General features: G+C 31.4%; 1 protein-coding gene across 1 annotated transcript in view; it reads left to right on the top strand.

Moving 5' to 3' along the window:
- Positions 1-18,433, top strand: part of ECT2 (epithelial cell transforming 2) — a 56,422-nt gene extending 37,989 nt beyond the window's left edge. Inside the window, 8 exon segments of the mRNA XM_069472926.1 lie at positions 1,055-1,133; positions 1,304-1,423; positions 4,798-4,936; positions 6,558-6,712; positions 15,496-15,603; positions 16,603-16,749; positions 18,211-18,387; positions 18,389-18,433. Of these exon segments, the coding sequence (XP_069329027.1) occupies positions 1,055-1,133; positions 1,304-1,423; positions 4,798-4,936; positions 6,558-6,712; positions 15,496-15,603; positions 16,603-16,749; positions 18,211-18,387; positions 18,389-18,433 (970 nt within the window).
- Positions 18,434-21,702: the final 3,269 nt, after the last annotated feature.

Here is a 21,702-nt window from a genome sequence, read left to right as displayed (position 1 = left end):
TCCGTGCCATGTAAGCACTGGACACTGTTACCTCTAAATCTTTTGGATGTTTCTTTCCCTTTCCTTACACCCATGCAATGATGAGTTCTCAACTGAGTACACAAGGAAGCCATCCCTCTGCAGATCTGTGGAGTTCTCTCTGTGCAGCTCTCTTTTCCCAGTAATCTCTTCTGCAAACTAGCCACCATTCCTCACTGGACTGCCATCTTTGCTTCTTTTACTTAGGGATATACCTGGGACTACCTGTGTTCTTTACTCATGGAGGAAACTTTCTCTAAGTTGTAAGGCAGGACAATTGTAGGGCTTGCCTTGTTTCCTTTCTCACAGAAATCAATGTTGAGTGTCTTGAGGCGACTTTTCAGTTCTCTCTCTCTCTCTCTCTCTCTCTCGCCCTCGCCCCACTCAGAACCCGTTATCCTCACTCGGCAGCGCTCCAATAAAGCCTCTTTACTTACCCTTTCAACTCTGCTCCTCTTTCTCCCGCGCTGGCCAATCCAAAAAAACCTTACATTTGGTGCCAAAACCCGGGAGGGCCGTTTGTGCCACCCTCTTCTGTGAACTCTGGCATCTTTACTTATTCCTTTAAAAAAAAAAAGTGTCTTGAGAACACTGCTTCTTTTTTTAGTTGTTTCAGGCAGAAGAGTAAATCTATTTCCTCTTATTCCACTTTGTCTGGAAGCATTCATCTTAGTTTTTGTTTCAGTGAAATGATTAGCATATGACTTGGAAAAGACTTGCATAAAACCATAATTGAACTTATATTTAGAACTTCAAAATTTTGTTTATTTATCTGAGGTTTGTATAGGTTTAATGTATTTTATAAAGTGTGTAGTGAGTAAAGAAACACTGTAAGGAGTATAATATAATAGTAAAACGTACTTTTCTGAAGGATTCAATGGAATTTTTATTTAATGTAGTGGGATATTTTCAGGAATATTTTAAATGATTCTCTTATCAAAATTAAGACAGATTTACATGAAAGGACCTTTTTTTGTGACGTGAGATTTGTTATCAGTTTTCATGTTCTGTTTTAAAAATAACTATTAATTTTCAGGCATATTAATGAGGATAAGAGAAAAACAGAAGCTCAAAAGCAAATTTTTGATGTTGTTTATGAAGTAGATGGATGCCCGGTAAGTATTCTTTTTTGACAATTGTGAATTTATTTTCTCTTTCTTGTTAATGAGGTTTCTATAGTTTTAATGTAAACAGAATCTTGGCACCACTTTCTTTGAAACTACAACTTCTTAAAAATTACTTGATACTAAATGATCTTTTTTATTCATATTTTCAATCTATATAGGCTAACCTTTTATCTTCTCACCGAAGCTTAGTACAACGAATTGAAACAGTTTCTCTAGGTGAGCACCCCTGTGACAGAGGAGAACAAGTAACTCTCTTCCTTTTCAATGACTGCCTAGAGGTAAAGTACTTTATATAGTATACTGACACTGCTGATTTTTGTGACTTCCTTGAATATTTAAACCAAGCTTTGATTGAAGTACAATGTAGAAGTTTAAAGTAAACTCAACCACTTTCTTAAAAAACTGAGACCAACTATTGATTTAATACTATTAATAAAGTATTTTTAGGAGAGGGTCTAATAGTAAGAAGTATGACAAATTTCTATGATTTCAAATCCAAGTCAAAAAGAAAATTTATTTTCCTGCAAATAAATGCTTAGGTTAAGAATTTTGGTTAAAAATATATATATAGAAAAAATTAGCCAGGCATGGTGGCGCATGTCTGTAGTTCCAGCAACTCGGGAGGCTGAGGCAGGAGGATCGCTTAAGCCCCGGAGTTTGAGGTTGCTGTGAGCTAGGCTGACACCACGGCACTCATTCTAGCCCGGGCAACAGAGCGAGACTCTGTCTCAAAAAAAAAAAAAAAGAAGAAGAATTTTGGGAACTTGTTTCTATTCTTTATTTATTCAAGATTTACAAAATAATTAAGAGGTTTTCTTTTTGAAATTTAAGTAGATTTTTCCAGCAAAGATGAAGTCACTATTTTGTTGAAGAGAAAGATAATATGATAATTTAATGCTATGAATTCTTTATGATCCCTTGATTCTTCCTTAAACCATCAGGTTTTAGAGTGAAAGAGTGGTCAGTATATCAGATGGGGTGTAATGATTTTAATTCTAAAATTCTTATTTATCCAAGTTAGATGTTTTCCTTCCTTATTATCTCTACAGAAAATTGAATTATATTTGTGTGCTTTTTCAACTCTTTTCTTTCATTCTTTTAGTATGTATTTTTAAACAACTAAACAGTCTAGTAAGAGATAACAAGGAGTGCATTTTCCTTCATCTTAGAAGAGAAAAATGTTCATTTTTGATAAAATAGACATTAACAAGATGACCTATTTGACTTTCTGTTACTAGTGACTTTCTTTTGCCTTCATCAGAGCTATTGAAGGGTTTCCTTTTTCTTTAAAGTCTATATTCCTTCCTTTTATCCTTCTCTACTTCACATCTCTTGAAGTGCTGCCCTCTTATACCATATACATGATTATTTATAGTATAACATACAAGGGAATCTTAGACAGCAAGCCATGTGCAGAACAGTTACTGGTACAATAAAATCTCACCAAAAATTCACTTGTGTTAAATGTAGGACATATCAAATGATATTTTCATTTGATCAGTAATGTTACAAAAAGCATAAAAGTAAAGACAGTAAAAATCCCATATACAATTGATCATATCCTGAAGTGAGAAAGTGAAATCATGGGCAATAATTTCCAACTACTTGTCTCTCCCGTAAGAACCTTAGCCTGCCCTGCTTTTGAGAACAGGGGCTAGGTGAAGGAGTTAATTTTCAATTTTATCTGAATTGTATTATCATGGAGTTTTACCGTACATCATTTCTCTGTACTTTTATTTGTTTGCGTCTATTAAAACTTTTTTAGGTTTTTCCTGTTGAAGTCCTTAGGTCATCTTGTTCCATTCATCTATTAATGATAGGTGAGGTTATCTGTATTTCCTTGCCAATCCATTCAGGGTTTTATCTCCTTATTCCTGATAGAGCTGTCCCTTACTTTAAATTTTTGATCTTACATCCCCTCCAAATTCCTTGAAGTCTTATGTAATGAGTTCATGAGCTTCCTTTCTACTTTAATTCCTGTCGTTGGTCAACCCGTTGCTTCCAAATCCCTGGCCTCTCATTTCGTTTGCCTTCTTGAATTTAGTGGCTTTTTGTTCTATTCTCTTTTAGTCCCCCTGTCTCAGAATCACTTCAATGGAAACTGCTTTATTTCTAACATTAAATTTGGACTTCAAAATTCATAATCAATAAAAATTAAAAAATAATTCTAAATTCTAAATGAATTCCTATTCTTTAGATTGTTTGTTTAAAAAAATAAACAAATTTCTTAGCAAATTTGGAATGAAAAGTATGGTACTTCCTTGACTGATAAAAACCTGTGTATGGCAAGCATCATACTTAATGATAAAAATTAGAAACATTCAAAATGGGTAAAATCTATGTTGTTTCGTCTTTAATACGACTGGTGATATTTTAGTGAAACTAAACTAATTTTAGATTTGAGGGGATATATTTTCCTTTTACATTTTATATGTGTTTTTAGTTTTTTTTACCTTGATATACTAACATTTGTGTCTTCAGTATTAACACTTGTTTTTAAAAATAAACCTTAAAATCATTTAATTATTTTGTTTAGTCAAATTAATTTATAAGCATATTCAAATATTACAGTGGAAATAATTATTTTAAGAGTCTTTATTGCTTATTTTCACTATATTAATATAAATGAACTTTTAATATTTGGTGTATATATATTTGATATGTAACATAGACCTGTTTCATATTTCTGCATCAGTGTTGATATGATATACACACTAGCTTTTGGTCTTTTCTCATTAGCCAACAAAACTACATTTTTCAGCCATATTTTGTCATATTTATGATGATGATCAATCTCTATTAAGTAATTTAAAATCATTTTATGTTAATGTACTTCAGCTGATAATTATCATTACAAAAGAGATGTTCTTTTAAAAAGGGCAAAATAATATAGTAGGCTTTCATGGAAGTAAAAGCAAAAAAATGTAAAGACCTTATAAAATTCACAGAACCTAATAAGAACATCAGGAATCACAAGGTCCTTTCTGGTTTTTCTCCTGTCTTCTCCATTATTACTTTACCTATCTCTTTCATTTGCATGAGTTCTCAGGTTAAGTAAAATTGTATCCTAACACAACACCTTGAATTTATAATTTGTATCATTTATTTAATGTATTGTTTAATTACTTTTTAAAATATTTCCCTTTCTCAGTAGTGTATAAATATGACAGCAGGAACCATTTATGTTATTTGCTCATTTATCCTCAGTGCCTTGCACAGGATCTGAAATATTGTAAATTCTACTCTTAAGCTGAAATTAAATATCTGTTGAACCCAAAAGAAAGATGCCAGAGCAATTCCCCTTCTGAACTCAATGCCTTTTGTTCAGGATTCCTACATCATTGGATTCTGTTGCTTCTCACAGTGCTTCTAGTTCTTTCACACTTCTGGGACCTTTTGCATATACAATATCCCTTTGCCTGTTTTCCCGATTTTTAAGTTTTTATATAAACATGGGCATTTCTGCTACACAATTTTATGTATGATTTTGTAACATAGTAACTCTGCTTCTTATAGCAACTTGAGAATGACTTATAGTTAAATACGTTATATATAGATTCATGTGTTTAGTGCTATTTTAGTTTTAAGTAGTTGGTCTTTAATTGTTTTTATTCATACTACTGACCATTACTGTTTTATTTTCTATAATCAGATAGCAAGAAAACGGCACAAAGTTATTGGCACTTTTAGAAGTCCTCATGGCCATACACGACCCCCAGCTTCTCTTAAGCATATTCATCTAATGCCTCTTTCTCAGATTAAGAAGGTGCTGGACATAAGAGAGACAGAAGGTATGCTCATTGGATAAACTATTGGTTAAATAAAAATAGTTTATATTCGTTGTAGGTTTGATTCACTCCATTATGAATTTTTTAAACTGGTAAATTATCTTTAAATATGGTTGGTCAAAAGTAATTGTTCCTATATTACCTCTATCCCAAATCCTTCTCTAGGAACGGACTTGATTTTTTTATTTTTTCAAATGAAAGTGCTATTTCAAACTATAGGATATTCTCATTTGTGAGGGGTCCAAGAGCTTTTAAATGGTTATGCATTAAAATAGTGCCATAGCTTAGCCTATTTTCACACTAAAACTTGACCTTTGTTCCTTCAGATACAGAAGAGATAACCAGTCTATTACCTGCACTATATATCTTAACAACCTTCCTGTTGCCAATGGCTGCATTTTTAGGGATATGTTGAGGATATGGATTAGGAATAAATGCAGGTGACATAAATATACCAAAGTAACTGATAGACTTGATATGGGGTCAAATGTGTATTAAGGAAAGTGTTTAATCTCACCTTTGGTAGTATTATGGAGAGAGTAATCTAAAGGCCTGAAATTGCCAAAAATTTATATTTCCCTAAAACGATGTCATCTATTTAGCTGTGCACACCTAGTACTGTGTGTGCACAGCCATATTTTGGATGTCAGCTTACAGTGTAAGCTCTTTTCCATTACTGATTCCACTAATGATGAAAGGTTAGAGTTCATGATTCTTAAAGAAAACTTGAACAGTAATTTATATTGCTGTTTTCACTTCTCAAATTCTGGATTTATTAAGGGTTACATAGTATAGTTGACCCTCAGTATCCGTGGGGCATTGGTTCCAGGACTTCCCATTGATAACAAAATTTGTGGATGCTCCAGTCCCTGATATAAAATGACAAAGTATTTACACATAACCTATGCATATCTTCCCCTATTCTTTAAATCGTCTGTGAATTACTTATAAGTGTAATGCTATGTAAATAGTTGTTATACTGTAATGTTTTGGGAATGATGACAAGAATAAAGAGTACATGGTTCACCACAGATGCAATTTTTTTCCAAGTACTTTTGATCAGCAATTGGTTGAATCTTCAGATGTGGAACTCACAGATACGGGGGAAGACTTTTTATTTAAATCATCTCCATTTTTGGGATTTTAATTATGGAAGATTTCATCTGTTTAAAATAGCTTCTATTTTAGCGTCTTGGTCACAAAATTTTTTTTATCAATTTTAATATTTGGATGTTATTTCTTTGAACATGATTTAAGTAGGCTGAGTTATTGAATTCTTATGCCATTTTAATTTAAAACTTAAATTCTAGAATTCTAAGAAATATGTAATTTTTTTTGCTTAAACTCATCATAGAAAATATTAAATATTGTGGAAATACTGCTTACTTAATGTCATTAAGTTATCATTATTAGTTCCTTACATGGTGTACTATTACTAATTCTTTCCAATGCTTCAACTTAATATGGTGATATTCTTTGTCTAATTGAAAATAAAGGGGAAGGGGAATGTAGAGAAGTAATTAATTTCATTGGAATTTTGTTGCTCTAAGGGAACTAAATTTGTATAAATCTGCCATTTTCCAAGGAGTAACACTTAATGTTTATGGTTATTCTGGAACCCTAGATTGTCATAATGCTTTTGCCTTGCTTGTGAGGCCACCAACAGAGCAGGCAAATGTGCTGCTTAGTTTCCAGATGACAGCAGATGAACTTCCAAAAGAAAACTGGCTGAAGATGCTATGTCGACACATAGCCAACACCATTTGTAAAGCTGATGCTGTAAGTTCTTAAACCAGTATTATAATGAAAGTTTAAACTCCGTGGCAATGCATTCAGACTAAACCTGTACTTTTCTTTTTTTAAAGTTATCTTTATTTTTTAGGCTCCTGTTTTTCACATTGATAAACCTGTACGTTTCTAACGACTCGTTTATTATGAATGTAGGAGGGTTTTAGTTTTGTGTGTATTCAGAAAAACTGGTTTAATAAATTATTTTAGAAAAGATTTTTAAACGTTTTGGCACAAGAAACATTTCTTTGAGTCCCTGGTTTATATACAGATACACCCTCATAGTCTTATAGCTCCTATGGCTTGGATTTAGTGAGGCTTTTGGGATTTTTTTTATAATGTACCCCGTGATATTCATTGTTCTCGTAGATGTGGCTATTAGTAAAATAGGGGTATTTTGTTCTTTTGTTTTTTCTTAATCTTATTGAAAACAATAGATGGGTTGTTGCCTGTTGCTTTTCCTATCAGGGCAAGTTGTGAATCCATTTTTCTCATGCCAGCCTCTTAAAATTGAATGCCATTATGAATATATAATTACCATTATACCATACAGATTAAAGCAAAAATAGATGACAAATCAAAATACTGAAGTTAAATGACTTACCAGAAATCAGGTATTGTGTGTTAGATCTTGGAAAAAATCTAGATCCCCTAAAATATAATTTGATTTCTTCATCTACATATATGAGAGAGACACATAACAGACAGACATAGACCCCTTACTCTGTGCAAATGACATAGATTGAAGAGAATGTGTTGACATAATAGATGACCCTTTTCAGTACACTAGTGTTGTAACTAAGATTGCCTTGGGCATTTTTGTGGGAATAAAACATTTTATCATAGTTAAGTCTGACCTTGGAAGATATTGAGGTATACTGTGGTTTATAAAGTAGATAATCCTTGATTAAAACCCCATACCAGTGTTTAGAACACTAATCAGACTTTGAGATTTGTTTGGGGTTTTTTTTTTTTTTTTTTATTTCTGTGGGCTACAGATATGTTGTTATAAATAAAAACTTATTTTTTCACAAAAGCTTCATGGAGGGAAATAAAATGCTAGCACATACAACATAATGCTAGCCAGAAAAATGGTAGAAATAGCTTTTGTTATGAGGCCTACAAAATTGCTCATTATAAGAAAGAATTTTTTTCATAGTTCTAGGTAACCAATGAGCTTCCTAACAGTGTAGTGATTGCTTATTATAGAAATAACCTCTGCATTTATCAGGATGTCAGACTAGATGAATTATATAATCCTTTTCATAAGTATAGCCCTAATACTGAAATGTAAAGTCAATGGCAAATTTCTCTTAAAATACAATCTGTTGAATTACTAAGCCACAAGATTGCTAATACTAGCATTGAGATATAGACAGTGAATGGTAAAATTTTATAAAGTAAAATTAGCCACAAGATGGCAGCAAACATTTAACTATGTTCTGATTTACACTGTCTTACACCACAAAATTCTTTCACTATGTTGAAATTTTATTCTTAAGAAGTATGTTTATAAATTCAGGTAATTTATAGTGACTTCAGTTGAGTCCTTTCCTGCATTTACAGTTCTACACATAGTAAATTTTTAAAAAGCTCTGAGTCAGTGTCTTATTTGAGAACACTTTCCCATGTTGAAGAGAAAGTGTTTCTAAATATATGTACAAAAGATATAAAAGATATAAAAATCTGATTCTTTGAGTTATAGCTTTTGTCTTTCTGTTGTATTTTTTTGATATCCTAAATAATTTGAACTTGCTTAATTAAAAGAGTCATGTAAATACAACTATTTTATTTTATATTATTTCATTCATCATGTCCATTTGTAAATCACTTAAGAATTACAATTTTTAGGCTAAAAGAAAATTTAATATTATTTTACATGTAAAATTAAGGCCAAGAGCAATGACTGATTAGTATAAAGCTAATAGTAGAATCCAAGTATTCTTATTTTTGGTCAAACCCTCTTGATAGTTTTCCTCTCCATGGATACCATGTCCCCCATATTCTGTTATTTCAGAATTTAAAGATTAAAGTTTAAATTTATTTAAAATCTTATCTTTCAAAATCCATATATATATATGGTTTTTTTTTTTTTAATCTCTTGCCAACACCTAACTTCTAATTGCATGGTTTGCACTCTAAGTTTCATATGTCGCCTGAGGTCAGATGGTAGCTTTGTTGAGTCCATTACAAATTTCTACCCTCTAATGTCAAAAGTATAATTTTAATGACAAATGAATTTAAGCAGTGATACCCTCTTTCCCAATTTGGTAAGTTTAGATGTAACTTAATAATTAAATGCCCTATGGTACAATTCAGCACTTTTGCCACTATTTACATTTCCTTTAAAAATCACTTATCCTACATATTGATCAAATCGCCACTGGCTACTTATGAATAAGCTTTTAAACTTGTAAGTAGAATCTCTAACTGCATGAGGAATAGACTGAAGATAGAACATATATGAAAAGAGTTTGTGCTTGTGAGCCAATAATACTTATAATGAAGTTAATATGATTTGTATTTAAAATTATAATTCTGCTAGTTATTAGGTATATATAGTACATTATGAATATAAATGTCTGTTATCGGTACTACTTTTAATTTAGCCATATCAGAAACTCTAAGCCATAGATTACAGAGTTTGAGGAAATCACTGAGTTACAGGCTGAGGGAGGGGGCACATGGTAGTAGATATATTTTCTTTAGCATCCAGGAGTGTGAGGACTAGGGGGAGAGGAGAGCTTAGGGAGAGAAGGGAAAGAAAAAGGATCTGATAATTCACAAGTAGACATTGGCTTAAGATGTCAAATGCTAGAAAATGTCCTGTGAATTAACACCCACAGATAGGGTTCTAAAATCTATAGTTGAGGTTCAATTTCTCCTGAAATTAATATTCTAAAAATCTTAATGGGAGGGATTGATTACTGCTTTTTAATCTGAAACTCATCAGGTATGTCTTCAGAACTAGGTGAATGGGCCGCTGATTGGAAAAACTCCTGCCCTTCCAAAGCTTCTTTAATGCTTGACATACTTTGAAGATGTCAGAAAATGTTTTTAGAATTGTTTGTTATTAAAAGTGAGTTTCGGTTATGCTATAAATTTTATTTTTATTTTGTTTTAGAAATTTAGAGGAATAGATTAAAAAGAAAAAAATTTTTTAGGAGAGAGAAGGGAATTATTGAGGAAAAAAGTAACTGAAGTGTAGGACTACTGAAGTTTCTCCCACTGTACGCTTTTGCCTATGATTTACCCTGTTTACCGTCCTCTATGCAGAGGGAGAACTAAAGTACTTCATGTTTATATCTTAGCCAACAGTTTTATTGTATTTTTAGGCACTAGCAAACTGTCTAGATGTTTACTCCTTCAGTCATTCCGAACCCAAAATCTTTTGGGAATGTAAAAGATCTTATATCTTTCTGCTCCCCTAAATCAGAAGCAATTTAGTTATTCATGGAGAGAAAACATGAAGGCATCTCCTCCCTTTTCAGTTCATAGGTGGTTATTCGTGCTTAGTTAAGACAACAGGAAAAACTGAGAAGCCGTTTTCTTTATTAGCATCTGCTAAGGATTTAAATTTAGGGGCCTTCATTATAAAGAACATTTCATCAAAAATAACCACACTTGGAGTTTATTTTCATTAGAGATATATATAAATTGATACATTTTGCTGGCAAGCGCACACGCCTGTAGTCCCAGCTACTTTGAGCTGAGGCGGCAGGGTCACTTGAACCTAGGAGTTCTGGGCTATAGTGTGCTATGCTGATAGGGTATCAGCACTAAGTTTGGCATCAATATGGTGACCTCCCGGGAGTGGAGGACCACCAGGTTACCTAAGGAGGGGTGAAGCGGTCGAGGTTGGAAACTCACCCAGCAGGTCAAAATTATTGTGCGGATCAGTAGTGTAGTCAGGCCTGTGAATAGCCATTGAGCTCTGGCCTGGGCAACATAACGAGAACTGCCTCTTTAAAAGAAAGAAAAAATTTGATACATGTTGCATCTAAACATTTTATTCAAGGAGTAAATTTAAGGTACCAATATTTAGTTTTATATTTATGTTAAGATTTTTACCATCTATTTTAAATTGAAAGATAATATTTGTACGTAAGGAAAAAATACACAAGAGGATACTGTAGTAAAATATAAGTTTCATACTTAGGTCTGGCCAGTCTTTGTTTTCAGAGGTAGGACTTCTGATACTTTCTTAGGTATCTTTCTAGAAATATAAGAATAAAGTTTTCTTCAAAAACATGCAATTCTTATTAGATTTATTCCTAAGCAATTTCCTCTTTATAATACTATCATAAATGAATATTTCAGGTGTTTCTAAGTTGTTTTCTGTTGTTTTATAAATAGGTGAATCTTTGATATAGGTATGTTAAATTTATAACCAGTCACTTTTAATAAATTAATTTTCTTATTGTTTCTAATCATTTTCCAGCTAATTCTGTTGGATTTTTCAGCTTTTAGTTTTTAAAAACATATAAGTTAACCAGTTCCAATGAGGACTGACAAATCACTTCGTAGTTTAAAAACAAAACATAACAGAGGAAAATATACTTATTTATTTTTACTTATTTTATTTATAATTGACATAATTGTACATATTTATGGGTACAGTATGATTATGGGGTATAGTTTCAATGCATGTATACATTATATAATGATCAAGTCAGGGTAATTACCATATCTATTGGTTTAAACATTTATTATTTCTTTGAGGAAAATACATTTAAATGTCAAAACATTATTTTTCTGAATTTATATTTTATGGACATAAAAATTTCTATCAAATAGTAGGTTTTCCATATATATTTGTTGATTGAAATAAAAATTAAATGACATGAAAATTAAGTTCACAGAAGTAAAGATATAGCTGTCCTTAGCCATATGTACAGCAGTATAGAAAATGTGATTCTTCTACTGTGAGAAGTAAGAAATGTTACTAATGCAAAACCTTACCACGTGTGTATTGATAGGGATGAAGGGAAACTTGGGAATAGGCAGAGTTTGGATCACATTCCTAACTGCTTAGTTTCTCATAGATTGGCAAGAAGTATTAAGTATTCAGAATTATTTTGTAAGACAATTGACAAGAACCAACTGAAAACTATTAGAACTTATAACAGTTTATTAAAGTAGCCAAATAAAATATAAATATATAGATATCAGTAGTTTTCCTTTATGCTGGTAGTAACCAATTAGGAAGTACAGGAAATGAAGATCTCTTCTAATAAAATTTTATAAAAAATATCTACAAATACCCTCATAAGAAATACATGAAAGCTATTTTAAGAAAACTACAATGCTTGAGAGACCTATGATGTTCCTGAATGAGAATGCTGACTAGCACAAAGATGATGGTCCATCTTTAATTAACTTACAAATTTATTGCTGTCTGTATAAAATCCTATAGGGAGCTTTTGGAATTAGAATGATTCTAAAGATGATTTTTAAAGAAAAAGCAATAATACCTAAGAAAATTCAGGAAATAGTACTTACTTTATGAGATATTAAATTGTACTTTTAAAGTTACAGTGATCAGAACATTGCACTGATTCAAAAATTAATAGGTGGACCAGTGGAAAAGTTAGATGGCCTTGAAATAAGACTTTATTGTATGATAAATGTAGAACCTTAACTAAGGTTGTTAATGCATGGTGCTAGGACAATTGGTTAAGCATTAGAGAAAATTAGATGTATTATAGATAAATTTAAGAGTTAAATGTGAAAAACTGAAATTGTTTCAAAAACCCATAAAAAATGTAGGTGTTGAATATTAGCTCTTTAAGTAGGAAGTACTTTGTAGGCATAGAAGCAATGTAAGAGTAAAAAAATATGTCTATAGCATCTAACAAACGGGAACATCTCTATGTTAAAATAATTAGGATTATAAAATTACAGGCAAAATAAAATTTGGGGGAAATATTGGCAAAAACTTGACTAATTTTTCCTTTCATTAAGAGCTTTTCCATAATTAAATAAGAAAAACACTAGTATTCCAATTTAAAAATAGGCAAAGTATATAAATAGATAATTTTCAAACAAGAAAGTTTTAAGAACCAGAAAGCATAAAAAATATATACCTCAGTAATTTAAAGCACTACAGATTGCACTGTAGAGCAATATGTCAATTTTTTTTTTTTTTTTTTACAAACCAAATTGCAAAAAATTTTTTAAAGAAAACTATTGAAGGCTGGTGAGGCAAAATAGAGGTTGAAGCAGTATACCTTTTTGGGAAAGTAGTTTATCCATCAGGAGCTTTCTTCATATTCTGCTTTTCAACTTCTAATGTTCTAGCTTAGAGACCACCAACATGTGGTTTTTATATACATAGACATATACTTTAGCTTATTTCTTTTTTTATTATGGTAAAATGTGCATAACATAACATACACCAGTTTTAACTGTTAAGTGTGCAGTTAAGTGTCATTAAGTATCTTCACATTGTTGTACAATATCACCACCATCTCTCTCTAGAATGTTTTCATCTTCCCGAACTAGAACTCTGTACCCATTATCTCCATTACCCTACTTTAAATACTCAAAAATAGTAGAATCATAAAGTTAATTATAGTATAATCAGAAGAGATTTGTCAGCTGTTCATTAAGAGTAATTTCTTTGAATATTTAATGACTTAAAAATATAGTGTACAGCTCATTGAAAAACATAAGATACAAAACTGAATAGTATGACTCTAATTTTGTTATAAAAAACATTTATTCATGTAGAAAAATACCTGAAAGAAATATACCAAAATGTAAATATTAATTGGTTAGCAGAGTTAAGGTTGGTTTATTTTATATGGTTTTATTTTAAATTTGTGTGTTCTAGATTTTTTTTTTAACTCAAAAAAATAATAATGTTATTTTTAGAAGATACGGACAGTTGCAAATACTCTTACCTGATTGGGATTAAATAAGCAACCAAGAGTCATTTCATAAATGGATCAAGTGGAAAGAGCAGGTCTGGGGCAGGCAGAGGGGATTTGGTTGTTCAAATGATGAAATTAGAAAAGCTTTAGAAAAACCAAGGCTGTGTATGTGGGTATCAATGATAGAGAGCCAAAGCAAGCATTATAATTGTAGAATATAATATTTAACACCTTGTGTTTGTAAAGAGGCTTAACATGTCATTTCAAAGTATTTCTGTGTATTATCTTGTTTTAGCCTTCTGATTACTATGGGTTAGGTATACCAGATGTTTTCCACATTTTGCAGATGAGAAAATTTTTAGAAAAAACAACTTTCACAAGGTTGTATAAAATTATCTCTAGCCACAGAATGATAGTGCTGGAGAATAGTATTATAGTGCAAGGCAATTTACTAATTCATGGTCTAGATTTATAAATTTAAAGTGAAAATTAGTTATAGGACTGTGCAAGAACATTTTGTCTGACTTATTTTCTTGAGAAAGCCCAACCATACTGAACAAGTCATATTATGAATTGCTTGGAGGTTAGTTACCTTATTTTAGTGGTTCTTGGCCTGTATGAGGTGTTTTTTTAAATTTATTTTTAATTGACACATCATTGTACATATTTATGGGGTATAGTGTACACATGTTCAATACATATACGTTATATAGTGATCAAATTAGAGTATTTGGCATATCCGTCACGTCTTACATTCATCATTTCTTTGTGGTATGAATATTTGAAATCCTCTCCTAGTTATTTTGAAATATACACCATAGTCACCGTACTGTGCAGTAGAATACCAGAACTTATCCCATCTAACTATAACTTTGTGCCCATTGACCAGTCTCTCCCCATCGCCTATTTCCTCCAAAGCTCCTTACAGAGTAGATTAGTGGATATATGAGGTCTTTGACTCCTTTGGGAATGTGATACAAGCTGTGAACTCTCTCCTCAGAAAAAACGCACTTTGCACATGCACACAAAAAATTTTGAACACAATTTCAGGGGAGCTGCATATACCCTATTTCTATCCATTGTCACCCTGGGAGTTCTTGATGACAAGTTTGGAACCTCTGATTTAGAATCCTTACAGATGCTAATTGTAGAAGAAAGGATAAAGTAGGAGAAAGTCTAAATCTTAATTTGAGGTTATATCAAGGAAAGTATTTGTGATACTGATTTTGTAATGGACTTTATACTTAAGCATTAAGTTTAAGTCTGCTAAATTTCTAAATTTTTAGTTTTTAGAGTTGTTAATAGGATTTAATTTTTTTAAATTTTTTCTTTTTTTTTTATTATTTAGGTTGGGGACTGCTGCTTTTTTTTTTTATTTTTTTAAGACAGAGTCTAATTCTGTTGCCCGGGCTAGAGTGCCGTAGGGTCCTAGCTCACAGCAACCTCAAACTCTCTCATGCGATCTTCCTGCCTCAGCCTCCAGAGTAGCTGGGACTACCATGCCTGGCTAATTTTTTCTATTTTTAGTAGAGATGAGGTCTGGAACTTCTGAGCTCAAGCAATCCTCCCACCTCGGACTCCCAGAGTGCTAGGATTACAGGTGTGAGCTACCTCGCCTGGCTGTTAATAAGATTTATATTGAGGTCTATTTTCAATTGCTTTGGTATCCATGGTACTTGCAATGAATTATTCATTTACTGAGTGCTTTTTTTCTACTATCTTTAAATTAGCACATTTCAGAATAGAAATTATATCAAACATGATTCAAGCACATCAAAAATCTTAAGTAGTTTCATTTATAAATACTCCTATATGTATAAATATCCTTAAAGGTTTGATTTTTAGAAACAGTTGTGTTTTTTTATTCTAAAACAATAAAAGAGTATTATTTTTTAATAGGAGAATCTTATTTACACTGCTGATCCAGAAACCTTTGAAGTCAATACAAAAGATATGGACAGTACATTGAGTAGAGCATCTAGAGCAATAAAAAAAACTTCAAAAAAGGTAAGTTTTAGTAAATTATTATTTGACATATCTCTAAAATTTATTTTCCAGACTATATTCAAGTAATACTGCCATAAACACAAGTATAAAGACAGTCTATACAACAAAACTGTTCTTTGGTTCTAGGAAATGACCCACAGAAATAATAGTTTTAGTTCAGTGACTTCTTTGCCACAGTAATTATAACTTATCCCTCCTGTTCTTGTCATAGTGATAATATTATGAATTATACTTCAGTAGAAATGTACTGTTGGTGTTTTAGATCTAGATATGTGTGCATTCATCTTAAATATCAACTCAGATATTTTTCAGAAAACGTCACATGACGGAGTCAGGAGACCTGGAATCTATTCTTGACTCTAGAAGTGTGTTTAAGTCTTCTCATGTTGAAGACAACTTCCTTACTTACCTTATCAGAGTTGTTGAGGACTATATAAGTATGTTGGCAAGTAGGGCTTTTTAAAAGAACAACTAGAATTTTAGTGTTCCAAGGGAAACTTGCAACCATATTCTCTACTGTTAGATTTATAAGTTTTGTTTTGATTTCTTTCCCTTTGTGGAAAGGCCTTGTACTTTAATCATCTTTGTATCTACCATTATTTAACATGTATGATGTATAATAGACAAGCATATTAAATGATATTTCCAATGAACTCCACTCTTATAATAAAGCAATGGAGGCTCTGGTGATTTTGTGTTAAAGAACTCATAATTAGACTGGCTAAATTAGAGAAGAACCCAGGTTTCTTCTCTCCAAGGCTAGGTTTTTTTCATTCCACCCTCTTCCATTGGACTGCAGTGCTATCTAAATGCAAGACGGAATAGTCAACAATAAATTTTCCCACTGCTTTGTGTCAAAGAGATTCTAATTCTGCCACATACTATTAGTAGGAAAACTTTTAATATGTATTTAACTTTTTTATTAATATGTCTAAGCATTCTTATCAACCATATTACATTTGTCCAGGCTTACCTAATTGTAACTCTTTTTAATTCTAGGTTACAAGAGCATTCTCTTTCTCCAAAACCCCAAAAAGAGCTCTACGAAGGGCTCTTATGACATCCCATAGCTCAATGGAGGGAAGAAGCCCTTCTAGCAATGACAAACATGTAATGAGTCGTCTGTCTAGCACATCATCATTAGCAGTAAGTGATTTTGATTTAATGGGCTAAATGACTTATTCATATTTACGGAGTTAGTATGGAATTTGTTAACTTTTAATATATGGAAATATTAATATCTTTAATCATTTTTATGTGTCTCTGAACTTCTAAAGTCTTTATTGGGTAAAGGCAAATGGGAAAACCTTACTGTTAATGAACTAGAGACATACTTAATGTGTAGTTTATTTGATATGAAATTATTGTGATATATGTTCTAAAATCTCTAAGGAAAGAAACAAGTTTCAGTGTGGCCTATCACTTTACTAATGTAAATAGCTATGGTTCTGTTTACACAGATTGGTTCCAATAACATAGCAGAATCTGAGTTTTATTCCTTTTGCAATGTCTGTGATGAGTACAACATAATCTCTGAAACTGAATTTCAGAGGATGATATGGGTTCTAAATTCTTGTATATATTTTTAAATGTTTCCAGAACAACCCAAACTTCCAATAAACTCAGAATTATTAGATGTTAATATTAAGGGTCTTTCTAAAATGTATTACTATCACTAAGTATTTGAGTGATACATCTTTTCTTTGTGAAATTATTTATTAACCTAACCTGTGGAGGGTAAGAAAAGCAAGTGACTGTTACTTCTTAACTGTGTGTCCTTCAGCAAGTTTCTTATTCTCTCTTACCTACAGATGCTAGAAAAGATGTTAGTAGTGCTTACTTACCCCAGATTGTTATTGTAAGGACTAAATAATATATACATATTATATAATCACACATGCATATGATGCAATTATATATTGAGAGGCCTTTTGGATAGTGGTTAAGAGCATGAACTCTGGAAACCAAGTGTTCAAATCCTTGGTCTGCTATTTACTAGTTTTATGACTTTTGGCAAGTTATTAAAGATCTCTCTATTTTAATTTCACTGTCTGTAAAATGAGTCCGAAGTGTGTAAGGATTAAATGACTTAATATATGTAAAGTGCTTAGAATAGCACTTGGCACATTGTGAATGCTCTGGTGTTTTGTAAGTGGTTACCTTTTGTTATGTAAAATTTATACAGGCAAGACACGTAATACTCAATAAATATTTTTTAAAAAGCTAGTTAAAGTTTTTAGTTAACACTTCAAAGAGTTATGGCTAAATCCATTAGAATATTTATACAGATTTTTGATCAAGGTTAATCTTAATCAACGGGAGAGAAGTTGTACTTAGTTGATAATGTAAATACATGCAAAGTAATTTGATCAAAATTGACAGAATGTAGATAAACATTCAGTTGTTTATTTTCTGCATCCATAGTAACTATTGTAAATTTTATTGCCTTTCAAATGAAGGTAAATGAATTTTATAGACAATTTTTAGAAAATTTACTATATTATTTATGATTTTATCACATTTATATAGACAATATACATAGGAACACCTAAAATATATTTAAGTCATTCATATGCTCTTCTCAAATACTTGTTTCTGTTCTAACAGATTACCCATTCTGTTTCCACAAGCAATATAATTGGATTTACTAAGCATGTTTATGTTCAGCGCTCAAACTCTACTGGTGGGCGCTCTAAATACTCCTGGTTTCGATCTATACGTCATTCTGCCTCCCGAGCTAGTTTTTCAGAGATACTAGAAGGAAATATTGATTTTTCAAATTTCAAAAAAGGTTCTTTTCAAGTCATCTTTGACATTTGTGAAGAATTAGGAGATATGCCAAGCACTAATGGAAACAAGCCTCATGAAGTTTAATGTGAGCTTATTAGCTATTTGAAATTTATACTTGTGAAAAAAAAAAAGAAAATACTCTTTCTCCACTGAATAACTTACTTATTGGGTGGGTGGGGACTTTGGAAGTCACAACTTTATGTCTGCTTTGAATTCACAACTGTTTAGGCTTAATACAGTTTCTTTGCATTTTGGCACACACAAATATTTTTGGATGTTAATTTACTATTTTTTTTTTTTTTGGAGACAGAATCTTGCTCTGTTGCCCAGGCTAGAGTGCTGTGTGTGGCATCAGCCTAGCTCACAGCAACCTCAAACTCCTGGGCTCAAGCCATCCTCTTGCCTCAGCCTCCTGAGTAGGTGGGACTACAGGCCTGTGACACCATGCCCAGCTAATTTTTTCTATTTTAGTTGTCCAGCTAATTTCTTTCTATTTTTAGTAGAGACAGAGTCTCGCTCTTGCTGAGGCTGGTCTAGAACTCCTGACCTCAAGTGATCCTCCTCCCTCAGCCTCCCAGAGTGCTAGGATTACAGGCATGAGCCACCATGCGCAGCCTAATTTACTCTTCAGTCTGAAAAAATAAGTTACTTTGGAAATTTTTTTATTTAGGACAATGATCATTTTAAAGAATAGCAATGATGTCATGAGTAGTGGATTTTTATTCCAGATTTGATTCTTAATGTTAGATTTATGGCATTTATGTAAAATTCATGATTTTAATATGGCAAATCATAAAAGTTCCACCTGAGGAAAATGTAAACTTTTATACTATTTAAGTCATTGTTTTATTATCATGTGAATGGTAATACTTTGCCAACTCAGCTTTATAAACACTTCATTTTCACCATCTTACTGATGAGAACTTATAGCCGGCTACCTTACTGGTTCTAAGTTTAGTTACAGTTAGACATTCATTTAGTTACAGTTAGACATTCATTTATCAATTACTATTAAGTAGCCTTATAATTTATTTTGATTTACATTCACTCTTGGGTTTTGTATTGTGCATTTTTTTGTTATAGTTATTAATAAAAATTCTGATGATATTTAATTTTGAACTCTGAAACAATAAATTTACACAGTTTATCAATTTCATAATCGTTTATTCAGAAGGATTGCTATTATGCTTAATTTTTGTATGGAGCAAAATTATATGTGTACATAAAATACACACACATGTATACACATGAGTTTCACATATAATACAAATACTCTTTGAGAGTGTATGACTTAATTTTAGAAAATTATTTCCCATGAAGTGATTTAATTGCTCTTAATTCTGCTTTATGAATTAAGAAGAAACTACTAGGAAATGTCTTTTTACCTCAAAAACTTGTTTACTAATTTATAATTTTTTCTTTTATAACCTGAAACACCAAATCATTAATATCTCACAGAAGAAAAAGTTAGATATCACTACTAGCAATAAGCCAATATCTGTTCCATTAGAGTTAATATCTACTTAACTGGTCTATTCATTTGTTTTTTGTTTTCAGAATGCTAAAAATAGTATTAATTGTGTTTTTTCCCTGTTCCATTCCCGTAATTTTAAATTCCTTTATTTAAAGAGTTTAGAATTATCAAATATCTTTTAATTAATTATTATGGTAATTTGTAAAACGTAGAAATGATAGGCATAATACTGAACTGTATGTTACAATTGTTTTTAGAGAAAAACTTAAAATATAAAATATTTGTCTTGTCTTGTCTTTACAGGGTATCCCATCTCCCTCCCTTGTCAGCCTCCCTTCCTTCTTTGAAAGGAGAAGTCATACTTTAAGTAGATCTACAACGCATTTGATATGAAGCCTTAAAAAAATCTTAAATTACAGAAATGTATAAACATCTCATACTCAAATAACAAACTGACTTAAATGGTACTTGTAAGTAGCACTTGCTGAAAGCTAGAAAGAAGATAAATAACACTAAACTATACTATTTGATTTTCTTCTTGAAAGAGTAAGATTTACCTCTTTTTTCAAGTTAATTCATGTAAAAATTATATTGATTTTGATGTAATTTATCTCTTTGTTCAAATCCCTTATTTGAAGACCAATAATTTAACTTATTCATAATATCAGTAGATTTGCAACCCTGATACAGCAAATAAATTTTTTTGGTGGGTGCCAAATACTGCTGTGAGTCTATTTGTATAGTGTCTGGAAATGAATTTATGGAAATAGATATTGCTGTGTCTCAATTTCTGCAAAGATTAAATGATATTGCAGTACTTACTGGATTTAAAAAACTTGCATAGATTCCTGATTAAATAGTGGGGTCTTTTTTCACATGTGCTGTTGGAAGTATTTAACTGCTCCTTTTGCAGTTTATTTTTTTCTCAAGTCATTTCAAGATCTGGCATGTGGATTTTGAAAGATTTACCGTTATTAATAAGAATAGCATTTAAAGGAGATTGTTTCAAAATATTTTTGCAAATTGAGATAAGGACAGAAAGATTTAAAAACATTGTGTATTTTGCAAAAACAAGATTGGTATATATTTGTAGCAGTTTCAGAGACAGTTCTGTTTTTTTTTTTTTTTTTGGTGATTTTAGCCACTAGCAAATCTTGATTTAGTTTGGTAGTGTATGGAATTTTATTTCAAATGATAAGACCATGGGAAAGTTGTGGTAAAGAATGTTTATACCTTTTATGAAACAATTCTAAAGTTGCTATCAGTTTTACAAATCTGCTGTAAAATGCTTAGATATATGTATGGTCAACTTTTTATTGTGGTCTTATAATCAAATGTAAAGTTGAAAATTTATTTGCTATTGTAAAATACATTTGAGAGCTTGATGTTATCTTTCACAATAGCCTTTTTATATAGTCAGTAATTCAAAATAATCAAGTTCTTATGAATAAATGCATTTTTATTTCCTACTTGTTTAGGGAGTACTACAAAATTTAATTGTCACTGAATTTTCAATTATCTGTTTAATAGTTTAACTGACTATAGATTTTTTTCTATGCCACATATTTTCCACTTCTGAGAATAGTATATGACCCTTTGCTATATTTTAAAAGCAGTTGTGTTAGTAAGAACTTTGTAAATAAAATACTTAAAACCTAAGTATATTTTATGTCTCTTGTTTTAATTCCTTCAGATAAATTTTCATAGGCTTAGGTTTAGAATGTGTTGCTTAAGATAAACAAAAAACAAAAAAAATTTTCATAGGCAAATATGAATGCCTGCCTTAACTTATGCTCTTTTATGTATTTGCTTGCTTATTTATTTTGTTTATTCCT

Source organism: Eulemur rufifrons, chromosome 7 (genome assembly GCF_041146395.1).
Source record: "Eulemur rufifrons isolate Redbay chromosome 7, OSU_ERuf_1, whole genome shotgun sequence".
Taxonomy (NCBI): domain Eukaryota; kingdom Metazoa; phylum Chordata; class Mammalia; order Primates; family Lemuridae; genus Eulemur; species Eulemur rufifrons.
This window is presented reverse-complemented; position numbering and strand designations above follow the sequence as displayed.